Source organism: Nipponia nippon, unplaced genomic scaffold (genome assembly GCF_047370975.1).
Source record: "Nipponia nippon isolate SJK-2023a ecotype South Korea unplaced genomic scaffold, ASM4737097v1 scaffold_3, whole genome shotgun sequence".
In the NCBI taxonomy this organism is placed as follows: domain Eukaryota; kingdom Metazoa; phylum Chordata; class Aves; order Pelecaniformes; family Threskiornithidae; genus Nipponia; species Nipponia nippon.
Window position 1 is genome coordinate 27,944,585 of NW_028262347.1, and position 12,752 is coordinate 27,957,336.

Consider the following 12,752-nt stretch of genomic DNA (forward strand, 5'->3'; position numbering starts at 1 on the left):
TCCAAGTTCTAGTTTACATAAAGTAGAGTAAAAGAAACCTAATGGCTTTGCCAGTAAGGAGGGTGTTTTGAGTTGATGTTTCATGCCAATAGCTCTTTGTTAGAAGGAGGTACAAATAGGTGAATGACTGAAACCTCCTTTATTTTGACATGAACTCTTTGTCTGTTGTTCTGTATGAGATGTGTGGAGGTTTGGTTTTGTTTGTGTGGCTTTTTTTACCTCACTCTTAATGTTTCTGGCACAAATAAGTCCTGGTCAATGACCAAGTCTTCAGTGTTTCTGCTCTAAAATGCTTATGAATTTTGTGTATGTTTAAAGAAAAGTCTTCAGAAAGTCTTTGATTTTTATATTTTTTTTTTTAGGGTGAGTATTATAAGAACTACAGCTTTGTCTATCTTTTGTCATTGTACAGATGAAAAGTACATGAATGCATATACATGAAAATTATAATCACTGCTCAGGTCTGGTATTAAGTTGCCGACGTATGTTCTCTTATGCTTACGTTCAGAGCAGTTTTGAGCAGTATCAAAAATGGTTTCATGATGAAAGTTTTGGTCTATTTTGCCCTCTTGAGAAGATGATAATGCAAGGGGGAATTTTTTCAGGTTGCGTAGTCAGAATAAAGCAATTGTGTAACACCCCAATTTTAGCAAGATATTTATTGCTACTGATAAGATAGTAAGCCTGCACTACCACATAATAATTTCAAAGACCTTGACATTATCATTGTGTGATAGTTAACCATGCCAAATGACAAACAGTACATTTCAGTAAAGGTAAATAGCCTGGGAAAAGGTAATGCACTACAGTGCATTTTATGGCTGGGGCAAGAAAATCAGGGAATTCAATAGTGATTGAGTCAAGATCTTTGATCCACATCAGAGCAAAAAATACCTTGTGGTGTTAGGCTATATTATACTTCATGCCTTTCAGAGAGTTTTATTCTAGCACTATGAACTCAGGACAGAAAGACTTACTTTATTTTGTTGATCAAATATCAGGACAGCAGGGCTAAATATAAAAAATCAGATGCAAAAATACATTTACCAAAGTACTGTGTTCATCTGGGCTATGTCCGTATAGCTCTTCTCTCCTCTTACCAAGTTAGGGAGAAGTCAAAAGCATGGTAAATGTGCGAGTTCTGTGAGTTTGGAAGAGTGGCTTTTGAATGTAAGTGTTGAGCCTTGTTCATCAGATCTTTTGGTAGGGGGAAGGAGCCTAGGCACCGAAAGAGATGATTGTACTTTTCCCAGCTAGTATTGACTGTACAGTGGTACCAACAGGCTTACAACTGATCACAGTTTATGGGCAGAGGTATAAAATACTTGCGGACAGTAGCAACATTACATGCTATTTTTAAGAGGCATTCCAACAACGTACTGTGGTGTCTTGGAATGTCACCTGAGCAGCCTTTGTGTAAAACAGAAACAAAACCTGCACTGAAATCCATTAGCATTATATCAGCAGCATTCTATCACAAGTATATTAAACTTCCTATGATTGTGTCATGGTTTAACCCCAGCCGGCAACTAAGCACCACAGCCGCTCGCTCACTCCCCCGCCCCGCAATGGGCTGGGGGAGAGAATCGGAAGAGTAAAAGTGAGAAAACTCATGGGTTGAGATAAAGACAGTTTCATAGGTAAAGCAAAAGCCTCGCACACAAGCAAAGCAAAACAAGGAATTCCTTCACTACTTCCCATCGGCAGTCAGGTGTTCAGCCATCTCCAGGAAAGCAGGGCTCCATCACACATAACGGTTACTTGGGAAGACAAATGCCGTCACTCCGAACGTCCCCCACTTCCTCCTTCCTCCCCCAGCTCTATATGCTGAGCATGACATCATATGGTGTGGAATATCCCTTTGGTCACTTGGGGTCAGCTGTCCCTGCTGTGTCCCCTCCCAGCTTCTTGTGCATCCCCAACCCACTCGCTGGTCGGGTGAGAAGCAGAAAAGGCCTTGACTCTGTGTAAGCACTGCTCAGCAATGACAAAAACATCCCTGTGCTATCAACACTGTTTCCAGCACAAATCCAAACCATAGCCCCATAGAAGCTACTGTGAAGAAACTTAACTCTATCCCAGCCAAAACCAGTGCATATTGCCACTAATTTACCCTGATCGTGGGTTATTTGCCTGGAATTGGTTTGGGTTTTTTACATGACAGAGAATTGCCCTTTCATTAGAAAAGTGGAGTAGATTTCACATGTACGTAGTGAATTTCTTGACTGGAGATGTTACCCCCACTTTGACAGTAAAGTTGAAAACAGTCTGAGAAGTTTCTGACTGTGTGGATAACTCATTGCTTTTTCTACTTTAGGTCAAAGTGTGCATGTCTTCAGCTAAACCAGCTTGCTTGTAAAAAATATGATGGAGTGAGGATGAAGGAGGACAGGGCAGGATAATTGGGAATGTCACAGCATAGAGTTCTGCCATCCCCTTTGTTAATTTTTATGCTAATCTCTTTTATAATCACATCCTTTGTATTTTTGTAGTCGTATGATGATAACTTTGTAGCTGTCTACCTTCCCACCTCTGTGTGCTGTGGAACTTACACAGATGCCTTTTTAATTTTAAAACATTCATGTAAACAGAGTTCAGAAGCAGAAAGGTACAAGAACCGGCAATCTGAAATGAAGCCTAAAACTAGTGAACCTGAAACTAAGCTGTCGTCTTTTCCAGCCCAACCTTCTTATTAGAGCTGTATGTCTCATTCTCCTAACAAGTTCTGCTTCAAGAAGGTAGGGGAGTCTCTTACCTTTCTCCAGCAGACAGTGCCCGGAAAAAGTGTCTTGGAGCTCACGGTACACTAAAGTATGTTCTTCCGATACTACTTGTTGTATAGGGTTTCCCATGTCATCGCTTAAAACCCCAGTAAGCCAGAAAAGGGGCAAATAGCTTTCCTTGTGTTGCTGTGGACACACTGTCACTGCTTTGTTTCTCAGTTCCAAGCTTAACGTACAGCACTGGAGTGGTCAAACTGGCTCCAAAAGCTTCTGAAGATGCTTTCTGGTTGTCTGAAGCAGTGTTCAGTTTGCAGATCAATAGACTAAAATATTACTGTCTTGTAGCATCATTTCCTTCCTTTGGGATCTCAATAAGAAAAGACTGAGATTAAACTCATAAGGTTAAATTGTTTTCTACCTGCTGTATTTTTTCTAATGTTAGTGATATACTGGTCTAGTTAATAAACATATATCCAGTTATGAGACTTTACATACAGTTTATGCTTCTCAAAATCACCAACCTGAAATACTGAATTTTCTGTAGATATCTCCCCGATGGAAGGAAACCTGTGTCTAGATAGAAAACATCTTCTCTTCCTCTCCTCCCTCTTCTGACATTTTCCAGGAAGATGAGCTTTGTCTTGCTTGAGAGCATGGTCCCAAACATAAGAATGTGTGTTTCTCTAGTGTGGTGAATTTTTCAATGAGATAGCTAGCTATCGCTGTATCACCTGGTTTTATCATGGCATGTGGTTATCCAGGGTAGGAGGCTCCAAGTGGTAGCTTTTAGGGCTGTTCCACTCAGCTTGCTGTCCTGTGATTATGTTTTGCCCCATTTTTTTGACAAGATGAAGATGAAGTGAGCCTATAGGAACCTCTTGTATCTTTGCGTAGGTGTCACATACAAAGTTTTGGATGGCTCTGAAAACTGAAAAACCTTTTTGTTTTGTCTTTTTCTCCAGCCTTGATATAAAAGCAGGGAGACCTAAAGATAAAAACAAACAAAAAAACCCCCTTAATTTATATGTGACCAGCGAAGAATCCCTTGCTTTTTATTTAGGTGCTGCATAGCTGGAAGCAAACGTAGTTGGAACAGGCAAGATGCTTATATGCCTTTTATGATTTTTATTTATTTATTGACTATCACTTGAGTATCATGTTCAATATGGGCAAATGTCATGTGGCAAATTGTGCCATACAAAAGGACTTCACAGGTGTTTGGACAAGAAGGTGATCTGCAAGCCAGATTGCTGAAATGCAAATGTCTGCACAGTTCCTCGAAATGACAAAAGGATTCTTCAGATCTTTTATCTGGATGGTTATCACTACGCTTTCTATGTACATTTTTAGATTGTGGTAAGATGCACCAATACATTTAATTTCTCATCAACTTTAGCAAGAAACAGTAGATTTGGCATCTTACAGCTTGCTGTTGTATTTGCAGGGGTTCTTTGCAGGGTTAAGAAAACAAGATTTGTTTTCCCTAATGCTCTAGTCTCCCTCTTGTGGACATACGTGTAAATGGACCTTGCTTTCTGAGGCGGTGCCTATGCAGCATGTGTCCAAGACATTAAACGGTAGCCCTCATATATAGCGGTGTGTAAATGCAATTGCAAATTTATGGAACACTATATGTGTTTCTACCCTGAAATGGCTTGTAGCCTTTGAAATTAAAACTTGAACATTAAAATGGAACGCATGAAGTACTAATTGCGTATTCACGTTGGTGTACCTTTTAAATGTCATGTTTATTGGGTTTTACTTAAAAATGAAGAATCTTTTTCAGCGGCTTTAATGTCATTGAGTTGTTGCCTTGATTTCAGAAACCATGTCTGCAGTACTGTGCAGCTGTAACCACTATATGATGTTCTTTGGAGAAAAGACCGTTCTGTAGCCTCTGGACTTTTGTTCAGTATTTTTCCTTTGAAAAAGCAGAAGGTAATTGTGAGGTAGTAGCAGTGTGCAAGTTCAAAAAAAAAAAAAAAAAGAAAAAAAAAGAAAAAAACCAAGCATGGATGGACTGTTTTTGCAGTCAGATGTGAATACTTCAAATGTGGTAGCATGGAAAGTCTGTCAAAGGTTACCTGCCACTGAATAGAAATAAGTGTGGGAGTGAGTGTCCGCATTGGGCAAGCAAGTTTGATTTCTGTTGCTACAAATTATTAGGTTGTAATCAATTTCCATTCATTCTTCAAAATAATAGATATCTGTATATGTCTATATATCGATATCTATATCTCACTATCTCATCAGTTAGTTGTTAAGTTATAGGGGCAGATTATAGCGTGTTTTTCTCTATTTTTGTAGTAATTTTCATAGGATCACAGGGTAATTCAAGTCAGAAGAAACCTCAGGAGGTCTCTAGTCCGTCTTCTTCCTTAAAGCCACCTCTGCTATGACATTGGGCTAGGTTGCCATTGATCTTGAAACCCGCCAAAGATGGAAACTACAAAACTTCTCTGAGCAACCGATTCCACTGATAGACTGTGCCCTGTGGTAAAAATGTCTCTTTATATTCAGTCAGAACTTCTGCTTTTGCAGTGTTGATGGACTAAATCAAATTAGTTATAGACTGATGCAAGTCTTTTCATTTCATTACCAGGTTCCTTTCTGTTATTGACTGTATGTCTTGAAGGCCTGGTTACCTTTCTTTTTGCTTATCTCCAAGTAATTGACTTCTTTTCCCTATCATAAAGCTCTTTCAAATTTGTAATATGACTGGATTTTTTTCAGTGTACTTTTAAATGTGTTTGCATAAGACAAAATATTATCCTTTTGTGAATGAGCAATAACAAGGAAAGATGAGCAGAGCCTTTAGTGCTAGCAATTCTCTGGAAGGAGGCAGGAAGTATGTATTTTAAGACAGTTGCTTTGGTTTCCATATGCTTTTCGGGGTCCCTCTAATGGTTGGTATTGAACTTATTATTAAGAAACACAATATTGGAAAGAGCGATCCTCCCCTCAAGTATATCCTAACAAGATAGAATAATCTTTTGTCAGCAGACTTTTGACACAGAACTCTATGTAAAAAGAATACATGATAGTTTTTCAGGAAAAAATATTACATTTTAAGATACAATAAATTTTAATTGAACATCACTAGCTTAAATCTAATTACTTCATAGCAACTAGAAACTCCACATCTTTGTCCTCCAATACTGCATTTTTTTAATTCTGCAATCTTACTCCACCAAAGAATAAGTGTCAGGCATCTGGAAAGATAACTTTCCTAAGAGAAGCTTTTGAGCAATATTTTTTTTTCTTTTAAAACATTCAGAGCAATTCATGATGGCTTCGTCTTATAAGCATCTCAATAGAAGCACAAGATCAGTAGTCTGTTGCCATCATGGTTTTGGGATACAAAAAAAAAACAAAACCAGAATCATGGGAAAGGTGGTGTCTGTAAGTAGTCACTTCTTCAGCAATTGTAAGGAATAGTAATATACATAGGAGAGAAAGTGTCAACACATACGCTTCTGGGAACAGAAAACAAAAATGGGATAAAGGACAGAAATATTGTGATGCACATTTAGTTTTAGTACTTGAAAAGTTGAGATTTTCAGTATGCTATTTGTATGTAATTCTCTGAAGACTCTTCTCAGACACTCTGGGCCGGGGGAGCAGGTCTGAATGTTGATAATACGTGTGCACCCTGCGCTATTGCACTTTACCTGAGCACACCGGGAAAAGTTGTGTGACCTGTGGTTCCTTTGCTTACATTGTTTTTACCAGAGAGGACTTTGCAAGTATGTACATAGTTGTTGTTCTTAATGTTCTTCCTCTTAAATACTCAGTTGTGATTTACAACTTGCCCTCCACAAAACTGTGTATTTCTTTTCAGAACTTTGGATTTAAATTAAACTGTGTGTAGAATTTGTCACTCAAGCTGTGTCTTTTAAAAATAATTTTTGAAGTAAAAAATTAAAGTCTCTGCCACCTTTTTTTTTTAACTGAGGGCAAAATATGAGTGATTTGCTGATATTCTCTGCTTTTAGTAGAGTGAAAACTGTGATCTGTAATTATGCCCATTCCCTTCTCATTAAGCTTGTCCATGTGCTAAATGAGAGGCCTGCCGCTGGGTCTGTGGTACCAGCAGGAGGGATGGTCTTTAAAAACTGGTTTTGCGTAGTTCAGAACCAAAACAGAAATGGTTTAGTCAACAAGCTACTGTGTTTCATAGCTGGGACATGTTAAGGTTATTTGTGTTTTAATGCACTACTTGAATTTGGAGGTGATAAAAGATTGATACGTTTTTTTAACTTTTTCTCCCAGAACTATTATAAGCCTGTATTCTAAACTCCTTGAAGAGACTTGTTTAGTTTCCTCTAAGTTTCCCTCTTGTGAAGGACAACAGCTGACTTCTTGACTTCATTTCAATCAGGAAATAAATGCTAACTCTTAAAATATTTAAAAATTGCTAACTGGACATAAATGAATTGCTGAATCTGTACGTTCTGTTAAGTTGACCCTTGTGCTGAAGCATGAATGTGGTGTCTTGGGCTTTTATCCTCTGCTTAATTCTTCTATAGAACAGAGAATCTTCACACAATTGAGGTACTCTACTTGATAATGCAGTTGGATTTTGATATCCTGAAATAATTTTTTTCACCTGTCCCCTTTTCTTTCAGGAGGCAAATGACTCCACTGATGTACGCAGCTAGAAAAGGCTATCCTCAGGTTGTTGCTCTTCTTGTCGCTCATGGATCACACATAAATGCCCAAGATGAAAATGGATATTCAGTAAGTGATTTACTTCTGTGTGTTGTAATTAATGATAACAATTTTAAAAAGTAAGAAACCACAAACTTGTTTCTAAGTACAGCTTCCTCAAAAATACTCATTGGTATATTCTTCTGCTTTAACACCACTTTGAGATTGTTTTGCATTACTTGTCTTTGTCTCCGGATTCTGCCATGTAAGAAAGAGCTTGTGAAGGTTGCATTACTGATTGAACCTCTGTGCTTTTTTGCTCTGTATGTAAACTTGGTAAAACAAAGTTGTTCTTTGCAGGCATTAATATGGGCAGCACAGCACGGGCATAAAAGTGTAATTGTTAAGTTGCTTGAGCTGGGAGCTGACAAAAATCTACAGACTAAGGATGAGAAAACAGCAGCAGAGCTAGCAAAAATCAATAAACATTCAGAGGTATTTGATTTCATTTCTCTTTGAAGTGCAAATTCTGTGTTTTGCCTCAAAAATCTGTTCATTAATTGTATAATTTTCTGTAGAAGTGTTACTTTAATGACTAAATTATAGCAGCTAATTGAATACTTGTGCTATTACATCTATATAGACTATTTTCTGTTATATCCCAGCTTTTCACAGGGCTTTAAATACTATAATGTTTCGGGAGCTTCACCCCCACCACCAAATCCTTGACTTCAGGTTTAGGGTACAGAACAAGGGATTATTCGTGTTAGTAATGTTGATATGAGATGTAGAAAAATGTGTTGTTTTTTGCCTGTATGCCAAAGTGTGTTAAAGAATGTAGATATCAAACTAATTTGCAGTGTATAGTTTCTGATTCAATTGGAAAGTGAAAAGGCTAAAGCTAAAAAGCAGGGGGGAGTTGGTACTGACCGTCTTCAAAATCCATTCTTGGGAGGGAAGAACGTATAAAATCGGTCATCAGATCATTGGAAGAGCAGCCACTGTAAAGAGCAGTCAGTGTAAAGGAAGAGCTGCTGAAGTCAACATTTATACTCCTAAAATAAATCTGTTTACTATTACCAGATGATGCATGTTGGATCAACCAGACCAGATTTCTGTGTGTTTTGCTTTGAGTTGCTCTTACCAATGATGTGGCTTTTTTCAGGGGCTCTTCAAAAATCTATGTGAATTCACTTTACAGCTTCTTTTTCTTTCTTTCTTTTTTTCTTTCTTTTTTTCTTTTTTTTCTTTTTTTTTTTTCCTGCCAGACTCCAGGGCTAGGCAGGAGCAAAAATGATAACTATGTGCAAAGCTGTCACTGTAGGCTAGCAAGATCAGTGTCTGAGGCTCAGTGATCTGTTAGCTCAGGTTACTGAAAGGGGCTACAAATACTTTCTGCCTTTGATAAATGACTTGTTCAGCAGACTACGGCCATATAATCTTATAACACGACTTTGTCTGACATGGAGGGAATACAGGCTCCTCACACTTGAGAGGTGGGTCTTGCCTCTTGACCTGTGAAGCGCTAACTTTCACACAGTTACTGCAAAGTCTTGCAGATGGTATTGAGATATTTAATGGTCATGAGCTTCTTGTAGCTTGGGGGTCTGCTCTTCAGGCTGTTGACAGCCCCTTGGGTTGTCATATAGACTGCGTCTGCAGAAACTATATCTGGGAGGGGAGATATTTTTCTTACTTATTGTGCTGGGTTTGGCTGAGATGGAGTTATTTTTCTTCCTAACAGCCTGTATGGTGCTGTGTTTTAGGTTTGTGACCAAAACAGTGTTGATGACACACCAGTATTTTAGGTGTTGCTGAGCAGTGTTTGTGCAGCATCAAGGTCTTCTCTGTTTCTCACTCTGGCCCCCACCCCCAGCAAGTAGGCTGGGGGTGAGCAAGAGGTTGGGAAGGGGCACAGCAAGGACAGCTGACCCAAGGGGTACTCCATACCATATAACATCATACTCAGCAATAAAATTGTCAGGGGATTTTTTCCGAAGTAGCCATTGCTTGGAGACTGGCTGGGCATTGGTCTGCTGGTGGGAGGTGGTGAGCGATTGCCTCTGCATCACAAAGGTTTTGGGATCTTTTTCCCTTCGTTTATTGAACTGTGTGTATCTCAAACCATGAATTTTTTTCTCACTTTTACCCTTCTGATTCTCCCCTATCGTGCTGGGGGAGAGTGAGTGAGCAACTGGGTGGGGGCTTGTTTGCCAGCCAGGATCAACCCACCACACATACGTATATGTGTATGTGTATATGTATACAAAACTGGCTAGTCACCTGAATTTCAGGAAAGTGGTTTCACCATTCCTTTAGGTTTACTGAGGTTCTACTTGTTTTGCTGGATTTTCTAGTAACTATCTCAAAACTCACACAGGGGCAATTCAGCTTCTGGAATCCATCACTGATGCATGGTGATGCCTGGCAGAAGGCTTGCTTCTTTAATCAGTTGAAAGAATCCCTGTCTGTCAGAGAGAGTTAAGTTAGATTGTCAGTTGTAAATTGCTAAATGTTGGGTCCATATATGCACTGGAAATGGAGACATTAAAATACTCATATGCCTCATGCTCTTTAGACAACTTATTCCCTTGGGTATGTAGAACTCTTGTCTACAAACCACAAAAATGAGTATGTTGGTGTATTGCTGCTTCTGTAATGACAGATGCTAACTTTTTTAGACTACTGTATATACTGTTTTGCTCTGTGTCAGTTCATGGTGCTGGAATTTGGTTAATTCAGAAATGCTCTTGATAAACTCCATGGGCTTAGTCTTAACTCCTCATTGTAGTTGTATGCTTCAGCGAAGAAGACGTGGCAGATGTTTCATGTTCCCTGTAAGCAGTAATTTATGATAGAACTCTTTGTAGTCTTACTCCTGTGTATTTCTTTATGCATTTTGAGTTTGAATAGTAATTAATTCATTTTGGCTCTTCCAGATTTATAGTTTACTCTCTTTGGCTGCAAATCGCTTGCAAGGGAGATACCATGAAACGACTAAGCAAGAGGCTATCTACAAATTTCTGACAGCTGTCCCTGACCACAGAGTTGGGTAAATGCAGTCATAATGTAATTTTAGCTTATAAACATTCCTAAGAGATTGTATTTGTTCATATCAATGATTAAGTTGTACTGATATGTATTGTGTATTGTTTGGAGTGCTACCAAGAGTCCACAGTAAGTGTATTAATGTACTATTAATTTTTCAAGATTGCAAAGTTCCTTTGCGTTATAAAGAAAGAGAGTGCTCTAGATCTTTCTTTCCTCTCACTTGGTGTAAAGTATAGTAGAGCCAGGGTCCAATGTCACTTCAGTTCATTTCAGCTCTGTTCAATTTGTATGCTCCCCTATTGGATGCTCCTTGTTGTGTGGTTATCTTCATTTGATGTTAAATTTTTGATGCTTTCACTGAACGCCCGTTTTCAGCTTCATGCCACCAGGAAGAGCTATGCCCTTTTTTTCTGTGTATATGAGAGGCAAAATTAAGTATGAACACTAGTTAAGCTCTAGAACTTTTTGCATAGCATACCCTGACCCTGAAGCTTACAGGTGTCCTAGGACTGAAATCAGCCCCTGCTTCAGCAACTTTGAAGACCTCTGATACAGTTTTGTTCCAGAACGTGTTGGCTAAGAAGTCCTCAGTAAACCATCCACTTGCCTCCTTGAGCTACATGGTCTTGAGAAAACAACTTCTAGTGCCCATAGTCTGTTCTGGTTGGTCATATTGATTCTTTGTGTCCCTGCTCAGCTAGGTCATGCTGAATTTGAAGTGCCCTAGTTCTGTATCATTAGGCTGATGGCAGTTCACTAGGTAGCAGTTCACATTGAGGTAGTCTCAGTCTCCGACAGAGTACCTCAGTTTGGACAAAGCCTCACTAGGTTCTGTTGCTAGACAAATGTATATGTCAAACAGATTTTTATTTTCTAGTGCTTCAACCACAGTCATCTTAGAGGTGCTTCTTGGAGCAGAGGGGTGAAGGCTTTGCATGGTAAAATCAATTATCTATGCCGTCCTCTTTGGTTTTGCATCTTACTGCTCATAGATTCCTGAAGGTGTTGTTCTGGGCATATCTCCCCGTCTATGAACCAGGTCTCCCATGGGATCTGTCTGCTTCTTGGAGATCATCTTTTGAGTCCCTGTATACTTGCCATGAATGTGACATTCTTTTAAATAGATTGGTCTTCTTCACAAAGATTTGTACTCCTAGATAGAGTTTGTACTTAATGACCTCAGTGTTAGAACAGATCTTTCTCTTTTTTTTTTAATAGGTTTAGCTTATTTAGGAAGTTTCCCAGGCTTTTTCTGGTATAAGGAAATAAACTAACACTATGCAGCCGTTATCCAAATGGATGTAGTGCTGTTGAAACCTGACGGTGGCTAGAAGACACTCTAGCAGCGTCTGGGTAATCTTGATAAGCTTTTAAAACAAGACACTGAAATCCTGAAGCCCACTTAAAATACTTTGTGGCAGCCAGATGTCTAGCTATCCAAATGTAATTCTGTATTAGGCAATTCTTGGGCTTCCAGGATTTCACAGTGTTTCCGTAGTCTTTTTCTAAACTCTATTGGTTTTCTCTGCATCAGATGAGCAACTGATTTGTTTATACAAACAGGCATTTCTGTCAAGCTCAAGGATTTTTATATTAACAATAGCTAGTTCTGATGTTTCATAACTTTGAGCATTTCTGGTAATTAGTAGAACTCTTGGTTTCAGGAAACAGTTCCCTGGAGTATACCAGATGTCTGGCTGTTAAACGCCTGTTCTTACAAATATAGCTTATCCGTTTCCACACACACACATACCCACCCCCTAGTGAGTTGTTTTTTTTCATCTAGTGATAGCCAAGAGGTACACTGGTACCTATGTTTACTCAATCATACTTCCTTGAGCTGGATGTCTCTTTCCTGCCATTTGCTGCATAATTTTCATCACAGGCATTGCCACTTCTCTTCTCAAGTCCCTCTTCTCTCAGTTGGTCCTAATCTGGTACTGGGTATCAATTGTGTCCCACCATGCAGGGTCAGTGAGTATAACTTGTCGTCCTTGCTGTTGTCATCCTTAGGTAGTCAGTGTAGCTTCAGTTGTTGCTGTCTGTCATCCTAATTAGACAATTGTCCTAGCTCCAGAGCCCTGGACTATACAAGGAAATGCACATACCTGTCAGGAATTTGCTTTCTTCAGCTCCTGGATTAGGTCCTTTTCTGGTTCAGGGGCTTTCAAGTTATTGTCTGGATGCTGAATAGCCCTTTCTTTGATCCTGGGAAAAAAATGTCCTTTCCTTGCACCTTTAGCAGGACCAGAAGTCTTGAGTTACCCAAGGACTCCCTAACACTTTGCAAACTCAGCACTTTGAATGCCTAAATAAAAAGATTTCATT

The 12,752-nt window shown here is 39.1% G+C and overlaps 1 protein-coding gene across 1 annotated transcript in view; it reads left to right on the forward strand.

Annotated features, from left to right (window-relative positions):
* ASZ1 (ankyrin repeat, SAM and basic leucine zipper domain containing 1) overlaps positions 1–12,752 on the forward strand; it is a 41,403-nt gene that overhangs the window by 13,242 nt on the left and 15,409 nt on the right. Inside the window, exons 5-7 of the mRNA XM_087766661.1 lie at positions 7,352–7,463; positions 7,734–7,868; positions 10,313–10,425. Of these exons, the coding sequence (XP_087622787.1) occupies positions 7,352–7,463; positions 7,734–7,868; positions 10,313–10,425 (360 nt within the window). The remainder of the gene's footprint in view (positions 1–7,351; positions 7,464–7,733; positions 7,869–10,312; positions 10,426–12,752) is intronic.